This window comes from Crinia signifera, chromosome 2 (genome assembly GCF_055691185.1).
Source record: "Crinia signifera chromosome 2, ASM5569118v1, whole genome shotgun sequence".
Classification (NCBI taxonomy): Eukaryota; Metazoa; Chordata; class Amphibia; order Anura; family Myobatrachidae; genus Crinia; species Crinia signifera.
The window spans coordinates 265,234,789-265,258,206 of NC_139218.1; the positions used below are offsets into that span (position 1 = coordinate 265,234,789).

General features: G+C 43.4%; 1 protein-coding gene, 1 non-coding gene and 1 pseudogene across 12 annotated transcripts in view; 1 reads left to right on the top strand and 2 right to left on the bottom strand.

The window, feature by feature from the left end:
* INPP4A (inositol polyphosphate-4-phosphatase type I A) overlaps window positions 1–23,418 on the top strand; it is a 94,578-nt gene that overhangs the window by 56,863 nt on the left and 14,297 nt on the right. For 7 of the 11 annotated variants that reach the window (XM_083168535.1, XM_083168533.1, XM_083168534.1 and 4 more), the window contains 7 exons: window positions 1,583–1,766; window positions 2,726–2,944; window positions 11,223–11,475; window positions 14,522–14,554; window positions 16,949–17,121; window positions 19,155–19,278; window positions 22,261–22,387. In XM_083168535.1, the coding sequence (XP_083024661.1) occupies window positions 1,583–1,766; window positions 2,726–2,944; window positions 11,223–11,475; window positions 14,522–14,554; window positions 16,949–17,121; window positions 19,155–19,278; window positions 22,261–22,387 (1,113 nt within the window). The remainder of the gene's footprint in view (window positions 1–1,582; window positions 1,767–2,725; window positions 2,945–11,222; window positions 11,476–14,521; window positions 14,555–16,948; window positions 17,122–19,154; window positions 19,279–22,260; window positions 22,388–23,418) is intronic. The other 4 variants (XM_083168539.1, XM_083168541.1, XM_083168540.1 and 1 more) reach the window with 2 other exon arrangements.
* LOC146061913 (5S ribosomal RNA) lies at window positions 8,499–8,617 on the bottom strand (annotated as a pseudogene).
* Window positions 9,537–9,655, bottom strand: LOC146060790 (5S ribosomal RNA). The gene has a single exon (XR_014470482.1). It is a non-coding gene; the product is annotated as a 5S ribosomal RNA (ribosomal RNA).

Consider the following 23,418-nt stretch of genomic DNA (forward strand, 5'->3'; position numbering starts at 1 on the left):
AACATAGACAGTTTGTTCATTTCTGTTTTTGTAGCAACTCATTTTTTACTTTTATACTTCTCTTACCTGCCTTGGGCCATGTGCACACTGGAGGGAGTAGATTTAATGTTTAGATTTAGAAATGTGGCATTGTTACCCATAGTAACCAAATGGATTTTACTTCCACTTCACATTTATCTTCTAGAAGGAAGTCTAGTGAGATTGCTTAGAAATTGCCCCGTGTGTAGGCACCATTAGCGTATGACTTTGACAGAATGATGTGTGCTATTTGGTTATAGCGGTGTATTCCACCACAGGTTGGAATGTGTACATTACAGTAACTATTGTAGGCATTTCCTTAGTGCTATGATTTACCCTTTTAGCTGCAAGCCACAGCCTCTGTTACTGTTCCATATCAGAATATGATCTATAAGATATTAGATGGGATGTCCTATAGGTCTTCTCATGAGGATGAAAGCATTGGATCATATATGAATTATCATTTGGTCAAGCTAAAGGGGCATTGAACTGGTTGAAATACATTTATTGTTGGCGTAGCCACCATAGGAATCTTTTAATTAATACTGTGAATAATTAGAGCACCATTTGTAGTCATTTTAAGGGGGTTATGCAATCTGGGATCATGGCTGTTGATCCCCGCCGACAGCCATGATCCTGGCCCGTTTGCGGTCAGATCGACCGCATAACGCCAGACGGTATTCAATGTTCCGCCTCCCGCTCAGCGCAAAGGGGGCATGGCCGCGGATTGTCGATCTGCGGCCGGGATTGTGACAATCCACTGCTGTTATAGGCAGAACGGGCCCAGACAGCTTCTGAAGTCGGGCCCGTTCTGCCGTGATCCCGCAGCAATGAGTAGGGAGCCGCCGCTATTTCCCCCGTTGGGAATAGCGGCGGCACATTGCATACCCCCCTAAGTCTTTCTAGCTGTTGTGGAGCAAACTGTGTGTTGCAGATGTTACGACTACTCAACACTCCTTGCTGGCCCGGGCAATGTGTAGTGCGCAGCTTTCTAACTGCCAGAGCTATTACCTGCAGTAGGAAAATAATCAGCAGTGTTTTTACCATGGCTTCTGAGAGTGCTAACTGGTGGACTGTGTGGGGGTTCTCCTTAGCGCTGGATGAAGTGCCTACCCCATATACTAGGGAACATCTCTGCAGAGCATGGCTTTGCTGCTGGATTTTGTGCATTTTGCATTACATTCATGTCATGGAGTGTATATGTAATTTCCTATTTTTGTATATATGTAATGCATTGCATTGTTTTGTGGTGGTTTTACAAAAATCAGACTTTACATTGCAGATTTAGTTCAGATAAATGTTGGGATATTTACATTCTATGAACATGCTGCACAATATACATTACTGTATCTCTTTCATTTACCTTCATAACACAAGTGTGTAACAGAAGTAATGTCTGCCAACAAGCATCATCCACTCCATGTGTAATGTATCACAATAGAGGCAAGGCGCAATCATTTTCTTTCCCATGGGTGTGTCTTGTGGCTGTCACTAAATGGACTACACATGTCACTGCTAGATGGGGAGTCCTTTCCATTTGCATTTACTTCATCTTTTCTTCCAGCACCACTGCATGCCCCCAGTCCATCGTCTACATCCCACAGGATATTGTTCGAGCCAAGGAGATCATTGCCCACATAAATACTCTAAAGACACAAGTCAGCTACTATGCAGAGAGACTTTCCAGAGCGGCAAAGGACCGATCGGCCAATGGTATTGAGAGAACACTTGCTATTTTGGCAGATAAGGTAAGGCAATGATGATTTTAGAGCTAGATCTAGTATTTGTTGTATACAGAATTAGCTTTCTATATTCTTTTTTTACTTCACTAACTAAATACAGAGTAAATACCAGCTGCTTTTGCATGCAGCCCACAAATGCTGGACCACTTTTTTTTTTTTAGACTACAATATTTCCCGCCATCTCTAATGCTGTGGACAAACGGTGCGATTCTGGCTGTCGATTTTGACTATGTAGTCAAAATCGAATAGAAGTGTAGTTTGAATCACGCAGTGTTCAGCCACATTTCATGCCAATGTGCGACCCTGTTTAGTCCATAGCGAATAGAAAATTATACTGTGCAGGCAAGTCTATCTTGACTATCTCGCCTGTAGATATATTCAGCCTAGGGGCAAATTGCAATATAGGGGGATAGTCAATCCCAGACTGTCGGGATATCCTGACAGCTGTGTCCCTGTCCCAGTTTCGACCTGCTTGACTGATAATCGGCAGGCGGGATTTAATGTCCTGCCTGCTGAGCGATTAAAAGGGAGCGTGGTTACGAGAAACAGCCGTGGATCATCGAGATACGGGCATGAGCTCAACAATCCCACGTCCGTTCTCTGCAAAATGAGCCCAACTGATTTTAAAGTCGGGCTCGTTTTGCAGAGATGCCTCTTAAATGCTGTTGGGAGAGACAGCATTGATCAGCCACCCACCGCTATTTCCCCCATTGGAAATAGCAGCAGGGGATTGAATACCCCGCCATAGTCTAAATCTTAAGTACGTCTAAAGTGCAGTTAGCTCAAATCTGATCAGAATTGAACCTGAATCGCATCATGTGTCCACACCTTTAATCTGTTTCAACACTACATCTGCACCACCTGCAGTGCAGCATGGTGTTGCCCAGATGACACTAGCCTTGCGGTCTATGCTCAGAATCCATAACTCTGAGATGATTTTGTTTTATTCTGCTTATTCTATACAGACCAGGCAGCTTGTGACAGTCTGTGACTGCAAACTGTTATCTAGTGCAATACATGGACTTAATGCTGCTCGGCCTGACTACATAGCTTCCAAAGCATCTCCGACATCAGGAGAGGTAGATCAAGTTATGCTGAGGAATGACCAGGATACTCTAGTGGCACGTTGGACAGGAAGAAACAGCAGGTCGTCTCTTCAGGTGGATTGGCATGAAGAGGAATGGGTATGAAGTTGGACTTTTTAATAACTATTATTAGTGGTTTATCACTTATTACTTACTATTATATTGATAGGAATAACATATGTTTAAAGTTTAATGATCATATAAAAAATTTCAGAAATCTAGATGATCTCTCCTCTTCCCCTCTAACTTTACTGCCTGTCTGATTGGTTTATGTGAGGCCAGATCAATGCGGTGATCACTACTTGAAAATATAATTTAGAGTAGTTATTTTAATTCTTTTTAATTATTTATTTTGAGTGCTCACACAATTGAGACAAAACAAGTACATATATATATAAAAGCATAGGAGTGAATATGGGAAGTAAGCATGGGTGATGGGAATACATTCATATGTATTAGGAAGAATAAGGGGTGAACAGGACTAGCAAAGGAAGGAGGCAAAATAGCCCTGGTTGGGCAGCATAAAAATGCAGGAGGGATTGCAAAAAGTAGTGAAGAAGTAAGCGAGGTTACGGAGAATGATAAGGCAGTGCCACCAGTTATGGACCGTAGTATCCCGATGACTGCTGTTTCTTCAACAAATGGGTGAAGCAGAAGGGAACATCTGGGAAATCCTCACTGGCACATACTACCAGTGGTAGTACAGGGAGTATTAAAACAGGAATTTTGGTCTTACCTGTTCTGTTTTTCTGAAGCCATGGTGGATCACTGGTACCATGGGATATTCTAGGTCCTCCAGACCGGGCACCAAGGAGTTAAACTTCTGAGAGTGCAGCTGGGCTGGCCTCCTTAATACCCTGCCCTGCCCCAGGCTAATCAGTTTACTTACTACCAAAGCCCAAGGAACAGGAAAAGGCGAAGCCGACCCACACACACATACACCCCAACACCCGAGTCTTGAAGAAACAAGACAGAGAGACACTCAAACACAGTAGATAAGAGCGAAGGGTGGGCGCCCAGTGATCCACCATGGCTTCAGAAAAACAGAATTAACAGGTAAGACCAAAATTCCTGTTTTTTCCTTCAGCCTATGGTGGACCACTGGTACCATGGGACGTCCTAAAGCAGTCCCTCAAGGGTGGGAACGCTCCCTAACTGCACTGAGGACTCCTCTGCCAAATGCTGCATCAGCAGTGGCGAAGGAATCAAACCTGTAAAAACAGATAAACGTACGTACAGAAAACCAGGTAGCTGCTCTGCAAATCTGCACAGCAGAAGCACCCCGGCCCGCCGCCCAGGACAATACTACCGAGCTGAGTAGAATGGGCTCTAACGGAGACCGGAACTGGCTTACACGAGAAAGATAGGCTTGACGAATGGCCGTTATAAACAGTCCATTGCAAGATGGATCAGAGGCTGGCCAGCCTCTCTTACGCCCATCATAAAGAATAAAAAAAGAATACGTTTTTCGGAGAGCCTTGGTTCTCCGAACATAAAGGCGTAATGCACGCACAACATCTAAAGTAACTAAATCCGAATCCTCGGAAGAAGAATTAGAAGGCAAAAAAAGCCGGGACAACAATCTCCTGGTTCAAGTGGAAACTGGATACCACTTTTAGGAAGATAGTCCAAACGAGTACGGAGTACTGCCCGGTCTTCGCGGATAACTAGAAAAGGTGTCTTAACTGATAAAACACCTAGGTCCGAAACCCTCCGAGCCGAAGCGATGGCCAGGAGAAAAACAGTCTTCCACGTCAACCAATGCAAAGTGGCCTCCGCCAAAGGCTCATACGGAGCCTTCTGTAAAGCCTTGAGAACAATTATCAAATCCCAAGGGTGAACTGGGGAAACATAAGGAGGCTGCAAGTGTAAAACACCCTGCAGGAAAGTCTTAACCACAGAAGACTGAGCAATCCTCTCATGAAATAAAACAGAAAAGGCGGATACCTGGACCTTTAAGGATGCCAGACGCAATCCTGTATCCAGTCCCTCTTGTAAAAAAGTCAATAACCCCGACAAAGAATATTGCCTAGGAGGCAAATGACGCGTTAAACACCGGGCAAAATAAGTCCGCCACACCCTGTGGTAAACTCTAACTGTAGACGGTTTACGAGCAGAAATCATAGTATGAATAACTTGGTCTGAAATCCTCTAGCCTTTAAGACCGGCCGCTCAACCGCCATACCATCAAATTTAGACGGGGAAGGTCTGGATGAAGACAGGGGCCTTGCGTGAGTAAGTCTGGCCGTAGAGGTAGACGCCACGGGGGTGTGCTGGAGAGATCCTTGAGATCTGTGAACCACGCTCGCTTTGGCCAGTTGGGTGCAACCAGAATGGCTATTACCCTTTCCACCTGAATCTTCTCTGAAACAGAGCAATCGGAGGAAAGAGATACACCACGGAACCACCAGTGCGCCTATTAGAAATGCACCGGGTCTCTTGTGGGTGCTCGTAACAAAGAACATTGTGGTTTTGCCGTGAGGCCAACAGGTCGATCTGAGGCCAAACCCACCGCACCACCAACTGGTGAAATACCTCTGAATGGAGGGAAGGTGCATGCAAGGTGAATTGAGACTGTCCTAAGATATAGGAACGTCCGCACTAAGACCTGAACAGACTCTCTCTCTTGTCCTGGGGAGGAAAACCTGTTGCGACGAGGTATCCAGAAGGGTACCCAGGAGAATCATGTGCTGGGAGGGAATCATGCTGGACTTACGCCAGTTGATGAACCATCTGTATCCCTGTAAGATTGACATGTTCCTGGAGACTGGCCTGAGAGTTTACCATTGGAGAATATCGCCCAGTTATGTCAGGATTCAAATCCCTTGCAGTCGCAAATGGGCTGTCATCACTGTCATCTCCCTAGTGATCACACAAATTGTGATGAAGTGACCAAAAAGGCAAAACTCGGAACTGGAAGAGATTTCTCTGAACAGTGCACCTGAGGAATTTGTGATGGTCCTCATGAATGGCGATATGCAGGTATGCATCCTGCACATGCAAGGAGGCCATTACCAGGAACAGGGTGTAATAGAACCTGGTGCCCTGTTGATATAAAGGGACCGAGATTACAACCCCCGCCGTGAAGAGGGAGCGAACGGCCCTGAGGAGAGCAGTAGCCCTGTCAATGTCTACAGACAGACTTGTTGAAAAAGAATTGCCTGGGAATGTACCCTTTGAAAACAGAAGAGTAGATTCTGTTGATCGATGTGTCCGATGCGGTTTGCTGTTAAGCCCCATGGTGAGAACAAACCCAGTCAGGCAGATGGTTTGTACTTCTGCTCTGGGGCCTGCCCAGTCTAGCAAAATTACCTCATCCTAGGCTTTGGGACCGCTGAGGGTAATAAGGCAGTTTTTGGAAGCTGTCCTATTTAGGTATTGGCCACACGAGTACTATCCACGAGGACTATAAGATCTGAACATTTTGTTCCGGATCTTAGCTCTTCAGACAAGGTACAGTTGGAGCCTCTCTCAACTTTGTTGCTTAGGTCATGGCACACCATGGCCAGCCCTGGCTATCCTATTGTTCTCAGCAGAAATACAATAAATAGAACAATACAGTAGGGGATCAGCATAGTAATCCCATTACTCACTTAATCCTATTAACAGGTTAAATGAGGAGGGCTACATCTGTATGTCAAAAGTAAGGCCAATGAAACTCATGCAGAAGCAAATGCAGGGCATATAACTGCTCCTGAATTTGCATAAATAGAAAATTGGAACAATTCCATAAATCTATCCGTAGGTTCCTTAAGGGACTTTACCAGACGTGCAACATGGGCATTGACTGGTGGTAAGTTTTCAAACCTTTCCTTTTCCTTCCTCACAAGGTTAAAAGGAAAAAACACCTAGTCAAGAGAAAGTTCTTGGTACAGTAGGATGTGCCCAGGTCTCCTCCCTAAAGAGCTTTCCTAGCTGTGGAGACGTGAAAACAGACAGGTCCTTCCTTTGAATAAAGGAGGCTGTACTGTAGGCTGAGGGTCTGGCTTAGGTAAGGACAAGCCCATACTAACGCAGCCACGCTGGTCAGGGACATTTTTCAGTGTCTGACTTTGGAGAAATTTCTGATGCAAAGCAGAAATCCTCTGATTGTGAGTCGTCAGACTGCAAAATTTGGCAAGTGAGCAGAAGCTAAGGATTTACGCTTAGCAGATTAGCTCAGATTGTTGCATGGATGCAGAAACCTGCACTAAATCCTGCACACCAGGATAAGCCATGAATTCATGCTGTTTTTCCCTTGCTTTGAAACCACAAGCCCCAACATGCTGAGACATGTAGTTACACAGTAGCTGGAGAGCCATGGTTAGGTCAGGATTGTGCTTGAGGGTGGTTCCGATCCGTGGAACTCACAATCAATGCCAGTAATGAGAGCAGATACTAAACCACCAGGCTACGCATCTGATTGTTGTGTTACAGCAACATGAGGCGCTGTAGAGGCCACTGTGAAGCAGCTCCACTTTGGCTCAGCTGAACCTTTTACAGTAGCAAGTGGCAGTAGAGCCACAGAGCAGCTGTCACACATGCCTGTGTAATCCTGTACTGCACAGGTAAAAAACCTGGCACTCTGTGCAGGTATAAATATGCCGCATCCTTTTGGGGGGATGGGGCCTTTAGAAGACATAGTGACCCTTGTAGAACAAGAGGGCCGATATGTACACACCGAGAAAATGCACGCACACACTTACAAGTAAGTGAACAGTGTGGCAACAAGACACTGAAAAGGATAACTATCTATATGGAATAAATAGTTAAAACTACTGCACTGTGAGCCCACCACAGAAGTAGCTGCTGTTTAGGTAAACAGAGGTACTTAACATGGAATGTGTATAATACAGTGAAACACCTTAAATTGACATGCAGTATAAACTTGGCAGCCAATATATATACCAAAAGTGGCAGAAGTAAAAAAAAATTAAATTTTTTTTTTTTTGTTTGTTTTTTTATAAGATGAAAAATCGTCCGATTTCTATTGATAATCGGATGATATCGATCGGATGCGTGTCCCACGGATCCTCTGATCTTAAGCAATAAAACACATTCTAGAGCAGTAATCCTAGCTAGTGTCTGGAAAACAGAAAGTGAAACTAACACTCTGTTCCCAGCTACCAAACACCATGAGGTGAGGTAGGGGACATGTACCCCGACACTAGGACAGTGTTGGTATTGCATACCTCCCAACAGTCCCGATTTTATCGGGACAGTCCCGATTGTCAGGGCCTGTCCCGATGTCCCACCCGCGGGCGGCAGTGTCCCGCGGAGTGGGGGGGCTGTTGGGAGTCCCCCCTGTCGGCTGCTAAGCAGCGGGGAATAGACGCTGTGCGCATGCGCACAGCGTCTATTCCCGCAGCCAGGGGACTGGGGGCATGGCTAGAGGCTCACAGAGCCTCTGGGTCATGCCCCCATAGCGGCAAAATGGGGGCGTGTATAGGCCACGCCCCCGAAATTAGGCCACGCCCCTTAAATTTTGCCGCGCCTCCGGCGCGAAGGAGCAGCATCCCGCATCGACGAGGACAAAAGTTGGGAGGTATGGTATTGGGTAGTAGTAACCTTCCTCTATCACTCTCTCTCTATCACACTAATCACCCTGAGGTGAGGTAGCTGTGCATGACATAGGCTGTGACCGGCAGCTCCACAATCCTCTGCTATAATGCCTAACCCACAGCACCTGGTGTGCACATGTGGTCTCCCACTCCAGTACTAACCAGGCCCCACACTGCTCAGCTGCCAAGATCAGATGAAATTAGGTCTATCCAGTGTGGTATGGCTGTAGGTCTGGGAGAATGAGAGGAGAGAGGGAGAAAATGGGAGCCCTGTGGCAGAAAGCCCCTGAAGGGAACTGTCTACAGGGTTGTGGAGACAAAAATCACACACAGCCTTAATTAGGACAGTGGGTAATGACAGGCACTACACTAATTGGAAGAGACACAAACATAAGATAAGTGTCTCTGTTATCTGCTTCTGTGAGCCTACCACAGTAGTAATAAACTGTAAAGTAACAGAGTATACTAAATAAAAAACACAGATAACCTCAATTAGTGAGAAAAAATAGGGTAAAAATTAACCCCTATATAGGCATCTATTCTCAACAACCAGCACCATGAGGTGAGGAAGGAGGAATATGCAACCTGACACCAGGACAGTGCAGGACAGGGAGGCATAACACTCAGCGCCAGCAGTTTCTCCTTCAAGTCTCCCTCCGTGCAGCATGCAGGATAGGCAGTGTCTGACTAACATTCTGGCACACCTGTTTGAAACAGGCACCAGAAGGAAGGAGAGAGGCGGGAGTGATGTCAACCAGGCAGGAAATTTGAAACAAAGGACCTGCACTGGGGCTGGGGGTGGAGCTATGGGCTGCTCAAAAAAATAACCCCCTCCCGGAGCCTAACCAGGGCTATATGCCCATATAGGACCTGCAACAGGTCAGCCCTGGTGGCCTAGAGGGGAGACCGAAAGAACGGGACCCCGCTGCCGGGACCGCCGGCGTTGCCTCCTCCGCCAGTGGTGGTCGCCGCTATAGGTATGCCGGAGCCCCACACCGGGACTCCGCTTACCTGACTGAAGCTTCCAGACCCTGCAGCGGCTCCCCCGATGCCTTGTGGAGATGCTGAGGCATCTGGCCATGGAGGTCAGAGACCCAGCACAGCGTGCTTCCTTCTGTTGCAGTGCACTGTGCACAGCGCCTGCAGCAGGCAACCTACAGCACCTGGTGTTCCCATGAGGTCTCCCACAAAAGTACTAACCAGGCCCAACACTGCTTAGCTGCCAAGTTCGGATGAGATTGGGCCTATTCAGTGTGGTATGGCTGTAGGTTGAAATAAAATAAAAAATCAAGTTTAAAACCAGGGCTGAAACAGCCCTACTCCTACGAATGTGCCTGTTCCTGAGGCACCAAGAAAAAAACTGATTAGCCTGGGGCAGGGCAGGGTATTAAGGAGGCCAGCCCAGCTGCACTCTCAGAAGTTTAACTCCTTGGTGCCCGGTCTGGAGGACCTAGAATATCCCATGGTAACAGTGGTCCACCATAGGCTGAAGGAAAAAATCAAATATCAGAATCTGGAGAAGACAAGATCAAGGCATTGCTATCGGGATGAGTGAAGGGCTGGTCCACTTAGAGAGGCCAAAGGAGACCGCAGTATAAAGTACAGTTTATAAGATGCTTCTTTTTAAGATATATGGAAATGGAGCTTTTGGCAGTGGCAATCTCATATTTTCCCAAGTTTCTTAGCCAGGAGACCCACGGTCCTGTCCCAAGCTGTTTCATGATAGATTTGCTCAAGGAAAATCCCATAAAATACAGTTATCATGCCTTAGGACAATATTTATAGAGACTTGTAAAAAGGAGTAAGTGCAACAAAGAAGTGGGCTCTGGGTCTGGCATCTTAAAAAGTGTGTTGTTTGTAAAAAAAAAAAAAAAATTCAAAGGAGTTCAGGGTATCGGCAGGGGATAATAGTTAGGGGACCAGAAGAGAAAGCTAGTGTCCACGTAAACAGAAATGAGCTAGGATTCAAATGACTCTTTAATCCAGGACCTCATATGAAGCAGATGTGAATTCCATTACAAAATTGGTGTGCCATATAGGGGTGAGTGGGGGACACAGATGAGGTAATATGAAATTTAATAGAGTATAGGACTCATGTTTTTGTTAATATTAACAGCAAATATGGGTCTAGGACAGATTTCAATTAAGTTTTTAATATGCGTCTGGAGCATTGCATATTATTCAATTTGCTGATACACTATAATCTTCGTACATCTCTCCATCCAATTTAGTAGTTTTAATTATTTAGGAAGTTCTAGCCAGTCATTTTGTGTATACAAATAAGCTTCTCTTTTAAAAAGCACATTGCAAACCCTACATCTAGGCTGGCAGACCAATCTCTTTATTTCTATTGTTTTTGTTTTTTTAATCTGTTATTTAAAATGTAATGCAATTTGAGTCTCCCATATCCAGAATGCTGGGGACTAGGAGCCGTCTGGATCTGAACCTTTTCCAGATTTCAGAATACCTGTCTGTGGGGTGTTGGGGATGGGTCCAATATATCGGTGGGGGTCTAGTAGGGTGGTTGGAGGGTTGCATATGCTGAAGGTGGTTGGCAGCATGCTGGAGGGGGTTTGGTGGCAGGCTAAGGAAGGGCTAGCAGTGTATTAATGGCTACAAACTCACTCTCTACCAGCTGTCATTGGTTCCTGACAAGAGTGACGTAATGATTCCACTACAGGGCTGATATGATTCTGTTTTCCCGAATATTCTGGTTTTCGGGTGTCCGGATATGGGAGACCTGACCTGTATTTATTTTGTACTACACATTTATGCACTGTCATTAGTCATCAGTCCGCAAAATATAGAATATTGTCTTTTTATTGTGGTGGTTTTAGGACAAAGTTTGGTCAAACGTGGAAAAAAGCCTGGAGTGCATTATTCAGAGGGTAGACAAGCTGCTACAGAAGGACCGCTTGCAGAGCGACAGCTGTGAAGATGTCTTCCAATGTGAGCTAAGCTGTTCCAGCAAGAAAGGTAATGAGAGAAGGAGAGCATTCTGGATAAACCCTGGTGCCTCAGATGAAGAGGCCATAATATCAACCACATCATCTTCACCATCTCCTGCATGCCATCCTTTCCAGTTCACAAGTGCGTATGACGGTGACTTTCATCAGCGTCCTTGCTCCCTCTGCACTAACCGCAATGTACTGCAAAGGGTTAGGTGACTTACACGTGTTAATTGTGGCTTCCAGTCCTTTATGTCACAGTTTATAATCTCTAGTAAGAGCTTGCTATAATTATTGGTTGTTTAATGTCTTACTGGGCATGGATTTTGCCAAGTTGTGGTCTGCAATGGGCTAAAGACTAAAAAGCTGAACATAGTATTGGCTTTTAGGAAAAGCAACACAAGACTGGTGCAACCAGTATACTTGTTTACGTATCAGAAGCGTAGCTGGAAATGTGTTATATCAGCTCTTCAGATGGATTGCAGCATATTTGTACTGTTTGCTACATGCAATTTTAATTTTCCTCTTGACGCTTTTTTGCAGAGCTTTCCAGCTTCTGGTCATTTCTAGGACTGCAGTTGCACTTTCCAGTCTGTGTTCCCTTTAGCAATAACCCTTTGCTCTATGCTGTGTGTGCCAGTGCTTGGGAGATCTCCGTTACATCTAACTATTGGAACAGATAGTTTCTATTTATAGAATTTTAATCATATCCTTCAGTGGTTTAGAACAAACCATGTGTTTCATTCAGTGTATAGAGGTAGAACTAAACCAAATCTCTAACTGTACTAACATCACCTTTTCAACGATAGTATGTTTAGAACATGATGGGTGATGTGCTCTGTCACTGATTGATTTTCCCAGCCTCAGAATCCACAGTAGATTATTTTATTTGAAATCTATAAAATCAATTGTAACCCCCGTTTTCAGCTTCAGTATTAATTTTAGAACATTAATTATGAATGAAGTGGAGAATGAAATACGTTGTTCAGTTGAATTTTAGATTATGTTAAGATCTTAACGTTTTAAAGGATCTGCAATATTTTAAACCAATTGAAGAAGGTGATCTTTGTGGTGGATTGGATCTCTTCTCTCAGTTAAGACTCCCTATTATTAATAATAATATTACCATTATTATTATTTGGCTTAAACAGTTTGCAACCTGTGACATCACTATATGACTGATATTCATGAAATGCTGATTCCTAGTGAATTGTGAATACATTATTATAATTATTATTTCTGCCATCCAAAATGTCTGCACATACTAGGCCTGATTTTGAGTTGCATGCAAAATGTCTGCATCTGCTTTCATCACACTGCGCATGTGTCAGGGATGTACATACATATCGCATGGAAGTCGGACAGTTCTCCACTTGATGATAAATGGGTAGTAAACGGACATTTGCACGTGGGAGAATTGTGATGTGTATGCAGCGATCAGACTGAATTCAGATGGATCTTTTGTACCAAGTATAGGGATGGTGCATATGCATGCTGATCATGTTGATGGCTGCTCTCACAAGTGGATGTATACGGGCGGTACAGCTGTATTGTAGGCATTGTATGCTTCAGTATGCATTATTACATCAGAACCAGAAATGTGTCTGTGTGCTGGGAGACTGGACCTCTTCCTGGACATGGTATTTCTTAAACCATTGTATTGTCATTTTCTTATTTTTCTGTTCCGCATTATAAGGTATATTTGCATTGTTACTCCTCTGAAGGATATTTCTTATTTAATCTAGTTCACTTATGAATGTCTCTTTGCCGTAGAAATGATAAACCAAAACATTTTATAAATTGTTGCCAATTGGTTCTATATCCCCTCTTGCAAATAGAACAGGTTCTTACTGTACTCAGGCATGGTTTTATTTGTGGCGCACCCACTCACAATGCAGTAAGTGGGTGAGCCACTTGTCGTTTTTCAGACATTGCCTGTAAAATTCGCTCAAACCGTGGGCTACAGTGACCTCCCCAGTCATATGTGGAAGAGATAACCGGATGATACTTTGACAGTCAATAGGTTGATCCAATATGGTCAACAGTGCTTAAGTTGGGCAGTGGTCGACACAACTTTTTTTTTTTTATCCTTTACCAACCACTAGGACTATGATTGGGAAAAGTAATCTTTGCAAGGCACCTTGCCAGAAGCATGGCAAGCCATCTCTGTAAACTGATGGTGGTTAAATGTGGCTTAAAAATGGTAAAGGGCACCCAAAAAACCTGTACCTGTCGACCTTGAAGTTTTTTTTATGTGATATTGGGTATTATCGTGTTAAAATTTAACTTTTATTAGATTTAATAAAAAAATCCCCTTTTGGTTCCTTCCTTTAATGGGACAAAAGGAGGAAGGTTGTAGGGGTGAAATGTTTAAGGGGTTAAAACCATGAACAAATACAACACATAACATACAAATTGTGCTCAAAAGGAATGATATTCCTTTTCCTTTATTAGCACAATGTGTATGTTATGTGTTGTATTTATTCATGGTTTTAACCCCTTAAACATTTCACCCCTACAACCTTCCTCCTTTTGTCCCATTAAAGGAAGGAACCAAAGGGGGATTTTTATTAAATCTAATAAAAGTTAAATATTAACACAGTAATACCTGATCTTTTCTTTGTCAACAGAATGGCCCTGATGATCTTTTTGACCCTGTTGACCTATGACATATTGAGCAGATGAGGTCAGCCTAATGACTAATAACCTAATTCTAGTTTACCATTTGATACCACTGTTTTTTCAACTTGGACGGTCTAAACACCATTGTTACCCAGGTTGAATATTATCACTAGTGGCCCCCCCAGACCTTTGTTTCCTCCACTGGAGTTTTGTATTTTGTGTCCGTACATCACAGAAAGCAGCACATTATGTTATTCTAAAGATCATGATAATGTTATTGGGGCTTCTAATTACAGGATATGATCCCCATTAAGTTGTGTTCATAGATAGAATTATTTTTTCAGCATGTAGCTTGAACTAGAATTAAAGCCGGGTTTGTAGGTTCTAATTGGCTGTTTTTGCAAACTCCTACTTTTCTGCTTTACAGCTCCGTCCCTTCTACAAGCTTGGTACTAGATTTTTATACCTTGTGCTTAAACCTAATTTGCTTGCAGTTCAGGTTTAGTTTTGTTTGTTATACTTTGCTACCCCTTAATCATGCATGTTACACCTCCATTTCTGTGCAGATAGCAGCTCGAGTACAGAAGAGGTCGGACCAGGTATGTCCTGCTTTCCATTCCTGGCTATTCTGTTCTTGCACTTAGTAATACCTCTTTCAGTTTGCTGCTGCAAGTTATGATGCTTCCCCAACTGATTCCTGTGTTAGTTTGACCATTGTAATGAGTTACCAGAGAATGGTTAGTAAAGGAAAGGGCATGAGAACTTAATCTAGCCATGTATAAATGTCTAATTCCTCGGACACACACACAGCTCACCATTTACAGAATGCAGCTTTAACTTTTTACAGATTAAGCTGATGTTGTATATTAACACTTTTAAAAAGCTATGCATTACTGAACTAGCAAATATACATGAAAGGACTGAGGGCCAGATGTATCAAGCTTCAAAAAGTGATAAAATGGAGAGTCATAAACAGCCAGCCAATCAGCTCCTACCTGCTATATTACAGGCTGTGTTTGAAAAATGATGGATAGGAGCTGATTGGCTGGTTGTTTATAACGCTCCATGTTATCACTTTTGAAGCTTGATACATCTCGCCCTTAAGCATGGATCACTGTAGCCTTGGTTTCCTTATATACATCAGAGAACATTAGAACTGTACAAAATGCAATTCGTGACCCAAGAGTTAACCTACATTTGAGATTAAATTAGTAATGTATTTATTTTTTACATATTCTCTCTTTTTTTTTTTCCTTAAAGCTCTATATAGTAATTCTATTTTTTCCTATATCCCTAATCATAACTGGAAGGTTATAAAAATGATTGAGCTCTTTAGATTTTGCACCTTATTTTAAGTAAGATCTTATTTAATGCCTGTGTGTGTTTTTATATTGTGTTGCATCTTGTGCATTGGTTTTAAATCCTTATCTCTTATTATTCAGTATATGAATTGAATGTCACCCTATTGTGGTAGAACTTGAACATATTCCCATTGTTATAATACAAAAATACCTTGTTTCTAATTTTAAGTTCTAAAAAGTTTGAAAGCGATGATTTTGTTTCTTGTATATAATGATTTAGGAAATCTCTTCTCGAATGAACAAAGGATTACCACCTATTTTAGTTATAGGTTTATGTGTACTCCTGAGTAGAATAGCTGTGGAGAATCGAACACTGTGCCTCATGGGTGTGGTGAATCGAGCACAGCAGCCTCATGGGTGTGGTGAATCGAGCACAGCGACTCATGGGTGTGGTGAATCGAGCACTGTGCCTCATGGGTGTGGTGAATCGAGCACAGCAGCCTCATGGGTGTGGTGAATCGAGCACAGCGACTCATGGGTGTGGTGAATCGAGCACTGTGCCTCATGGGTGTGGTGAATCGAGCACTGTGCCTCATGTGTGTGGTGAATCGAGCGCTGTGCCTCATGGGTGTGGTGAATCGAGCGCTGTGCCTCATGGGTGTGGTGAATCGAGCGCAGCGCCTCATGGGTGTGGTGAATCGAACGTTGTGCCTCATGGGTGGGGTGAATCGAGCGCTGTGCCTCACGGGTGTGGTGAATCGAGCGCTGTGCCTCATGGGTGGGGTGCAGCAGGTTACAGTTTGAGTTCATAGTGCTGTATTGCTGCAGGGTGGGGAACCCTCACCCACAGTCACATGGGAGCAGTTTAGCTTTTATTTTATTATTATTTTATTAGTGTAATTATTCCCATGTGACCGGAGAATTTAAATTGAAAGCACCCATGTGACACTACACTGACAATCTGTCAGATACTGCAGCTCCTTAGTTTACATGCTAGTTAAACCATTTACTAGATACATTATACTAGTGACACCTGACCTCATCCTGCTGCCCTTAGTGGGTCAGCGTCTGATCTGGCCACATTGTATTGAAGAGAAGCCCAGCTCTACCAGTTATATTTTATGTCCTTCAAACTATTAGTGCTGTGTTTATCAGGACATTTGTCTCTTACCGCCAATATCACAGTACATGCTGTAGAGTACTACAGATGCTTTAAATGGAATACTAATACCCCAAGCACTAATCCTGCCACTTTACTATATGTCATCTCCCCCAATGACATTGCTAAACGCAGATGCGTCAGGCTTCTTCTTATGATTTAGGGCGATAAAAAGCACTTTGCCATCACTCAGCTGCGGGGAACGTTATTCATAGCACTAATATCACTATAGGGTAGTGCCAGGCTGGCCCTTTCTGCGCTCCGCCTATGCCAGCCAGTGTTTATGCTTTCCTTATGCCCCCTTTGTACCGTGCAGGGTAATGCTGGTTACAGTACAGACCCTCTGCAGGGAGACTGCTGATATACACCGAAGGCAGACAGTGGCAGACTGTCCCTATTCTTACACATATTTGGATTTATAGGGGTAGAGTCACATTGGATATGATTTTATAATGAAATGACAGAACATTCTGTGTATGGTGATGTTTTTGGTTGCACGGTGTATTTATTAGCTCTGTGTTTCTGTACACCAGGGGAATGGAGTGAGGCACTTTACCCCCTACTAAGTACACTGACAGACTGCGTGGCCATGATGAGTGACAAAGCAAAAAAAGCCATGGCGTTTCTGTTAATGCAGGACAGCGCTCCCACAATTGCTCTGTGCCTGAGTCTCCAGTATCGCAGGGATGTCGTCTTCTGTCAAACGGTATGTCTGTATTCATGCAGAGATGTGCTAAGACTGCAATGGAAATGTCATTCCACAGGCTATGGGTCATCGGGTCATCCACTATAGGTCGACAGATCAACACGCGCATTAGGTCGACAGTGAAAATGTCGATAAGAGTTTTTCACTTTGTTTGTCCCGATTTTGAACGTTAGTCGACATGGACACCGTATCAGTGTACCGCGTCCCCTCGCATGCTTTTGGGCACGGTGTCGCGCTATGTTCTGCACTATTAGATTCTCCCTCCATGCCCTAGTGGTTGGTGGGGTATGATATGCCGCCTGTCGCCACACAAAAAAAACTTGAAAAATTCATGTCAACCTTTTCACTGTAGACCTTCCCATCGACCTACTGCTTGCGTCGACCTTAGCCATGTCGACCTGTTTAATGTGTCGTCCTAAGCCCTGTAGACCTTTTAGTGGTCTACCTTTATAGTGTCGACCTAGCGACTGTATCCCATTACACAGTAGTACTCCTCCTTTTCCCCTTTAGTGCTTCATTTTTTATTGTATTTTTACTGAAATGCTCAGTAGTTGGGACAAACGTTTAACTGCTTGATTGGCAGGTAATGCAATAGCTGTGGTAGGTTTACACCTCCAGTGCTTCAAATACCACATAGACCATGAACACAGGTCACTTGTATAACAGTAATGGCCAGCCTTTTAGATGTCTTAAGCTGGCCATACATCAGAAAGATCGATCTTAAGATCGATTGCGCTCATGATTGTGTACAATTTCCCTTGAAATCCCGGCAGTCCTTGGTGGTTTTTGGACACAATCTGCATACAATCCATTATACAATCAGTCATACAATCCATCTGCTGATTGATTGTATGATTGTGTACATAAGATGTGCACACAATCTGCATACAATCCATCTTACAATCAATTGAGATTGTATGATTGGGTACAATATCTTTCTGATGTATGGCCACCTTTACTCTCTAAATGTGCTGTTGCTTGGCAGTATCTCCTGGGTTTCCTATGAGCCTTGGTGACCTCACTACTCAGTATACATACATCATACGGGTCTTATAATAAACAGCATGGAGCAGTTGTACCACAGCGCCCTCCAATGTCAGAACTTGTGTTTGCAAGCTGTAGCATAAGCTTAGACCACAATAATCCTATAGATTGCAATCGTAATAGAAAACCAATTGCACATTTCTGTTACCTGTATATTTATGCCATTCCGCTAATAAAATCCAGTATAAATAGCATTAGTATAGACTATGTGATTGACTAGTTACTCTTGTGACAAATTTCCATTTTACAATCCCGTTTTAGAGCTGAATCCCTGGAAATGTGCTTATTTTCCACTGCTGACCACCTGTACAGTGCACATGTTCTTTATTATATGGGGGGATTGATTCTGTTAGGTGCAAGTTTAGACCTACAAGCTGTGTTCATGGCAAATTTGCATTGCTAATTACATTTAGCAATTCGACGCTCCCCTGAGCAGAGGAAAAGGTAGGGGAAGTCTTTATTTTAAGGTACAAATGTCTGAACTTGCGTTAGAAGCGTCTGGGCACCCTCTAATTTATAATTAGACATTTGGTAGTTTTACATTCGTTTAATTGGGCCAGTAATTTCATTTCAGTATTGGGGTAAATAAAAAATAGCCTCAAAATACCCCCAAACAATCAACTTTTTTCATTCAATCTGGGGTGTAAGTATATTCCCAGTTCGCTTTTGTGAAAAATTCACACAAACAGGGTTTAACTTGTCTTCTGCAAACTCGCACCTAATTGAATTCTATTTAATGCAACTCTCACTACTTCTATTATTCTCTGGACTTTATATATTTTGAAGAGAAATATTTAAAATATGAAGATAAATAATAATCCCATAATTCAGTGGTCATGCCATGATAAGCATTGTATAACACCAATGTCCATCAAGACTTCTTTAAAAGTAAGAAATTTAGATACACTGGATAAGCAGAGCTGTACTGGAAATTCGTTTAAAATGTAATTATTAATTGATATTTCAATTGTTCTGTTTATCTTTTTTAGTTAACTGCACTGATCTGCGGCTTTATTATTAAGCTGAGAAATTGCCTGAATGACGATGGGTTCCTGCGCCAGCTGTACACGATTGGTCTGCTGGCTCAGTTTGAAAGTCTGCTCAGCACATATGGTGAGTGGGGTGCAGGTCAAGGGCAATATTGTCTGGGTAACTCAGGACCTATATCAGGGGTCCTCAAACTATTGTGCTCTGGGACCCCATCAGACAATAAAAATAATGACAGGACCCCAGCAAGTTACTGCAGAATCACATGTGTAGTCAGCAGACAGCCAGGGGTGAATTTAGGGGTCAGGCCGCCCCTAGGCACAAAATATTTGGCCGCCCCCCCCCCCCCCCCCCCCGTACATACATATACTATATATACGGGGCGGATTTAGGGATGAGGGCGCCCCTAGGCACAACAATAATGTTTACTAAGTAGGACAGTTTATAGGGGCAGTATCTGCATGTCCTATCCATTTACACTCTATTTAAGATGGAATATAGTACAGTACAGTGGATATTTTGCAGTTATTGGTACATTTTGGGCTGACAGTACTATCACAGGCATCCAAGTGCCGCCCCCAAACATGTGCCGCCCCTAGGCCGGTGCCTCACGTGCCTAATGGGAAATTCGGCTCTGCAGACAGCACATACATGGCAGCATTGTGGTGGCACAAAAATTATGAGGAGTCTAAAATTACAGACAATTCAACAGATCTAGAAGACTCCTTGAATCACTGACTGAGATTAGAAAAGTAATCAGCCTGATGGTCAGCAACATGGAGTCACAACCCCATACTGAGAGGGTTGGGACACACTTTGGGGTCAGGACCCACAGTTGGAGAATTGCTGACCTATACAGTATATTGGTCTAGATCAGGCATGTCAAACTCGCGATCCCGACCCCAGCTCCCTACTTTTGTGGCCCACCGGCTGATGGGCTTAAAGGGCTCTAAAGTGTACAGCCCCATAACTGTAAAATTTCTTCTGAAGCCTCTTCTGGCTTCTGCGTTCCCAGCAGTGCATCGCGCCGGTGCACGGGTGACGTCACTGCGCACCGGCACAGTGCTAGGGTGCTTTCATCAGGCTCGAAAGCTCTGCAGTCATTGGAGGTGGGAAGGCAGAGTGGCAGCGGAGGGAAGGCAGAGTGGCAGTGGCGGACAGAATCTCAGTCTAGCCTACTCTGCAGAAAAAAGTAAGAATGAGTTTGATTTTAAAGGTTCTTTTTTCTAAAGTGCATAATGCAGTTATGGTGGGGTGGGGTGGGGGGGAAGAGAGGAACAAGGCCTCTTGATCCCAGCTGAATGGGATGTTGTTTTATGGCCCCCATATTTTCTATTAAAAGTTAAATAAAGGTAAAACTAACATTATTTTTTTGTGGTGGAAAGGCAGCAGTCATGAGTGTACTGTCCCAGGCAATGGGGTTTTATATAACATAGCAGTTATATTTTTGTCCCCAGAAGGTAGCCGGTTGGTTGGGCACAGCTTATGTGACCCTCAGTGTAAGATTGGTTGTCATAGTTTACTTCTTTGGTAGTTTGCTTGACATTTTCAGACTCATATATTTATAAAAGTCTCCAGCTGTTGTGGAACTACACGTTCCAGCCTTCCCTGCCACAGATTTATAATGGATTGCTAAAACTGTGGCAGGGTAAGCTGGGACATGTAGTTCCACAACAGCTGGAGGGCCATCAGTTTGACACAGCTTGATGTTGATGTCATTTATAATGGTGTGTTAGGTGTCTGGTGACATTCCATGTGTCAGAATGTGAATTTTAGCTCATTCCCTATGGCAGAATGTGAGTATTTTTTCTAATAACCCCTTGAAATTAGTGTATATAAGACCCCCCCCCCCCCTTTTTTTTTTTTTTTTGCGGCCCACACAAGACTTAGACCTTGATTATTGGGCCCAGTTGGGAATTTGAGTTTGACATGCCTGCTCTAGATCTTGTACTGTAGTAATTGAGGCTTTTTGCATCAGTGGTAGTCACCACAGAATATTATATTCTACCTGTAGCCTGCTGGACAACTTATTTGGATGGAAAAAACCCAGGATTCCTCCCATTATATGGGGCCTTTTGTGGAATTAGAAGTAGAAGAAGAAAATTGGGTTCCTTTATAAACAACATACAGTGGGGAAATAGAATATTGTACAAAAAATCAAAACAAATCATGGGTTCACCACATAGCATACATACAGTATATAGCAAAGCTAAAATACAGAGTACTAAAAATGCAAAAATATTGACCATACAATTCAATCGGCAAAGTGCACACTAAACATAATGCTTAGGATGAAATCATATCTTTTTTATGCAGCAGCTGAACGGTAACATGCTAATGCCCCAGGAGGATTCTTGTGTGAATAGACTCCTCCTACCAGCTCCTCTGATCTGCTGCTGAGTTTAAGGATGCACCATCGGATCATATGCGAGATCATTGCATCAGGTTACAATTGGTATTGAATGGGATATTGAGGCTCCAGTCATTGGCTGAGCAGAAATGGTGGAGAGAATGTGTGAAGTGAGAGGAGGTTGGATATGTACTAGGATGGTGGGTGTAGTTGCTGAGGGCTTCGTAGATGAGGGTGAGGAGGTTTTTAATTTGTAGGGCAGGGGTTCTCAAACTCTGTCCTCAGGACCCCACACAGTTCACGTTTTTCAGGTCACTCGGCAGGTGCACAGGTGCACTCATTACTCACTGACACATTTTAGAAGATCCACAGGTGGAGCTAATTATTTCAGTTTTGATTCTGTGAGGAGACCTGCAAAACATGCACTGTGTGGGGTCCTGAGGACCAAGTTTGAGAACCTGTGCTTTAGGGGAACCAACAAAGGGATTGGAATTGTAGGTTCAAACTGCAGAATTACACACTAAAAACACCAAGCAGATGCCCTCAACCAGATACTATAGTACAGGGGTGTCAAACACAAGGTCCGCGGGCCAAATCCAGCCCGCCAGACCTCTTCATGTGGCCCGCGCAGCCGCCGCCAGCCTTCACCTTTTATTCTTGATTTTTTTTTAAACAAGACAATATGTGTCCTTACCCTTGAGAACATGCCAACCCTGAGTGTTCTGTAGAACTAAAATAACACCCTGCCTCTGCTTTAGGAGAAGAGCTGGCCATGCTGGAAGATATGAGTCTAGGAATCATGGACCTACGGAATGTTACATTCAAAGTCACGCAGGCCATATCGAACATTGCAACAGATATGCTGCCAGTTATAACGGGGAATCGGTAAGATCTATAATCTTTATTTCTTTCTGTAATGGATTAACTAGCAGACCTAGAGTGACAAGAGAGGAACTTATAAACAATAGATTATTTTAGTGAGGCGTAGAAAATAATGCAGGTCACTAAAGTAAAACAAAGGTTGAAATGTAATAGGATGAGAGAATCAGAAAATGAGAGATTTGGTAAGAAATCACCAGGGTTTTTAAAGCTGCGATCATTTACACTGCAGAACCAATTGGATTTTGCAGTGTAAATGATTGCCACTTTAAAAAAAACTGTAGGTTTCTTACCAAATCTCTCACTTTCTGATTCTCTCATCCTATTACATTTCACCTAGAGTGTACAAACAATACATGTCCGTTCACGGAAAGTGAGGCTGTTCTGATTTGTAAAGTGCACCCATGTATATCACACATTATAAGCAGTCATTTTGAGGACTGAGACAATGGGGCAGATGTACTAAGCCTTGGAGAGAGAGAAAGTACCAGCCGATTGGCCCTTAACTGTCAGGGTACAGGCTAAGTTTGAAAAATGACATTTAGGGTCTGGTTGGTTAGTACTTTAGTCACTTTTTGAAGTTTAGTACATCTGGCCCAATATGAGAATGCAGCCTATCAGTTGTTTAGAAGCTTTGATCTTTGTGAATTCATGGGTTGTGTTCCTATGGATATTAGGCTTGACCTGAGTTGTGCTCAGACATGGTACATTTGTGGGAGATTTAGTGGTGGAAAAAAAACATAGATGTGTCCCAACAGTTTCCAGGGAGGATCTACATGATCGACTGTGGTCCTGTATGCAGAAAAGACCGTGCTAGCTTCTCAGGCTCTGGCGCCAGTCTGTGCATCCATAGAGTTACTCAGGACTGTGACAGTAAAATGATCTGCAACAGTTGCGGAGTAAATCCGATTACTTGCAGGGAGCTACACAAGTTTAGAGTTCTTAACACATTATTTAGATTATTATTATTATAATTTTATTTATAAGGCGCCACAAGTGTTTCGCAGCGCCGTACAAAGGAACAATACAGGGAGACA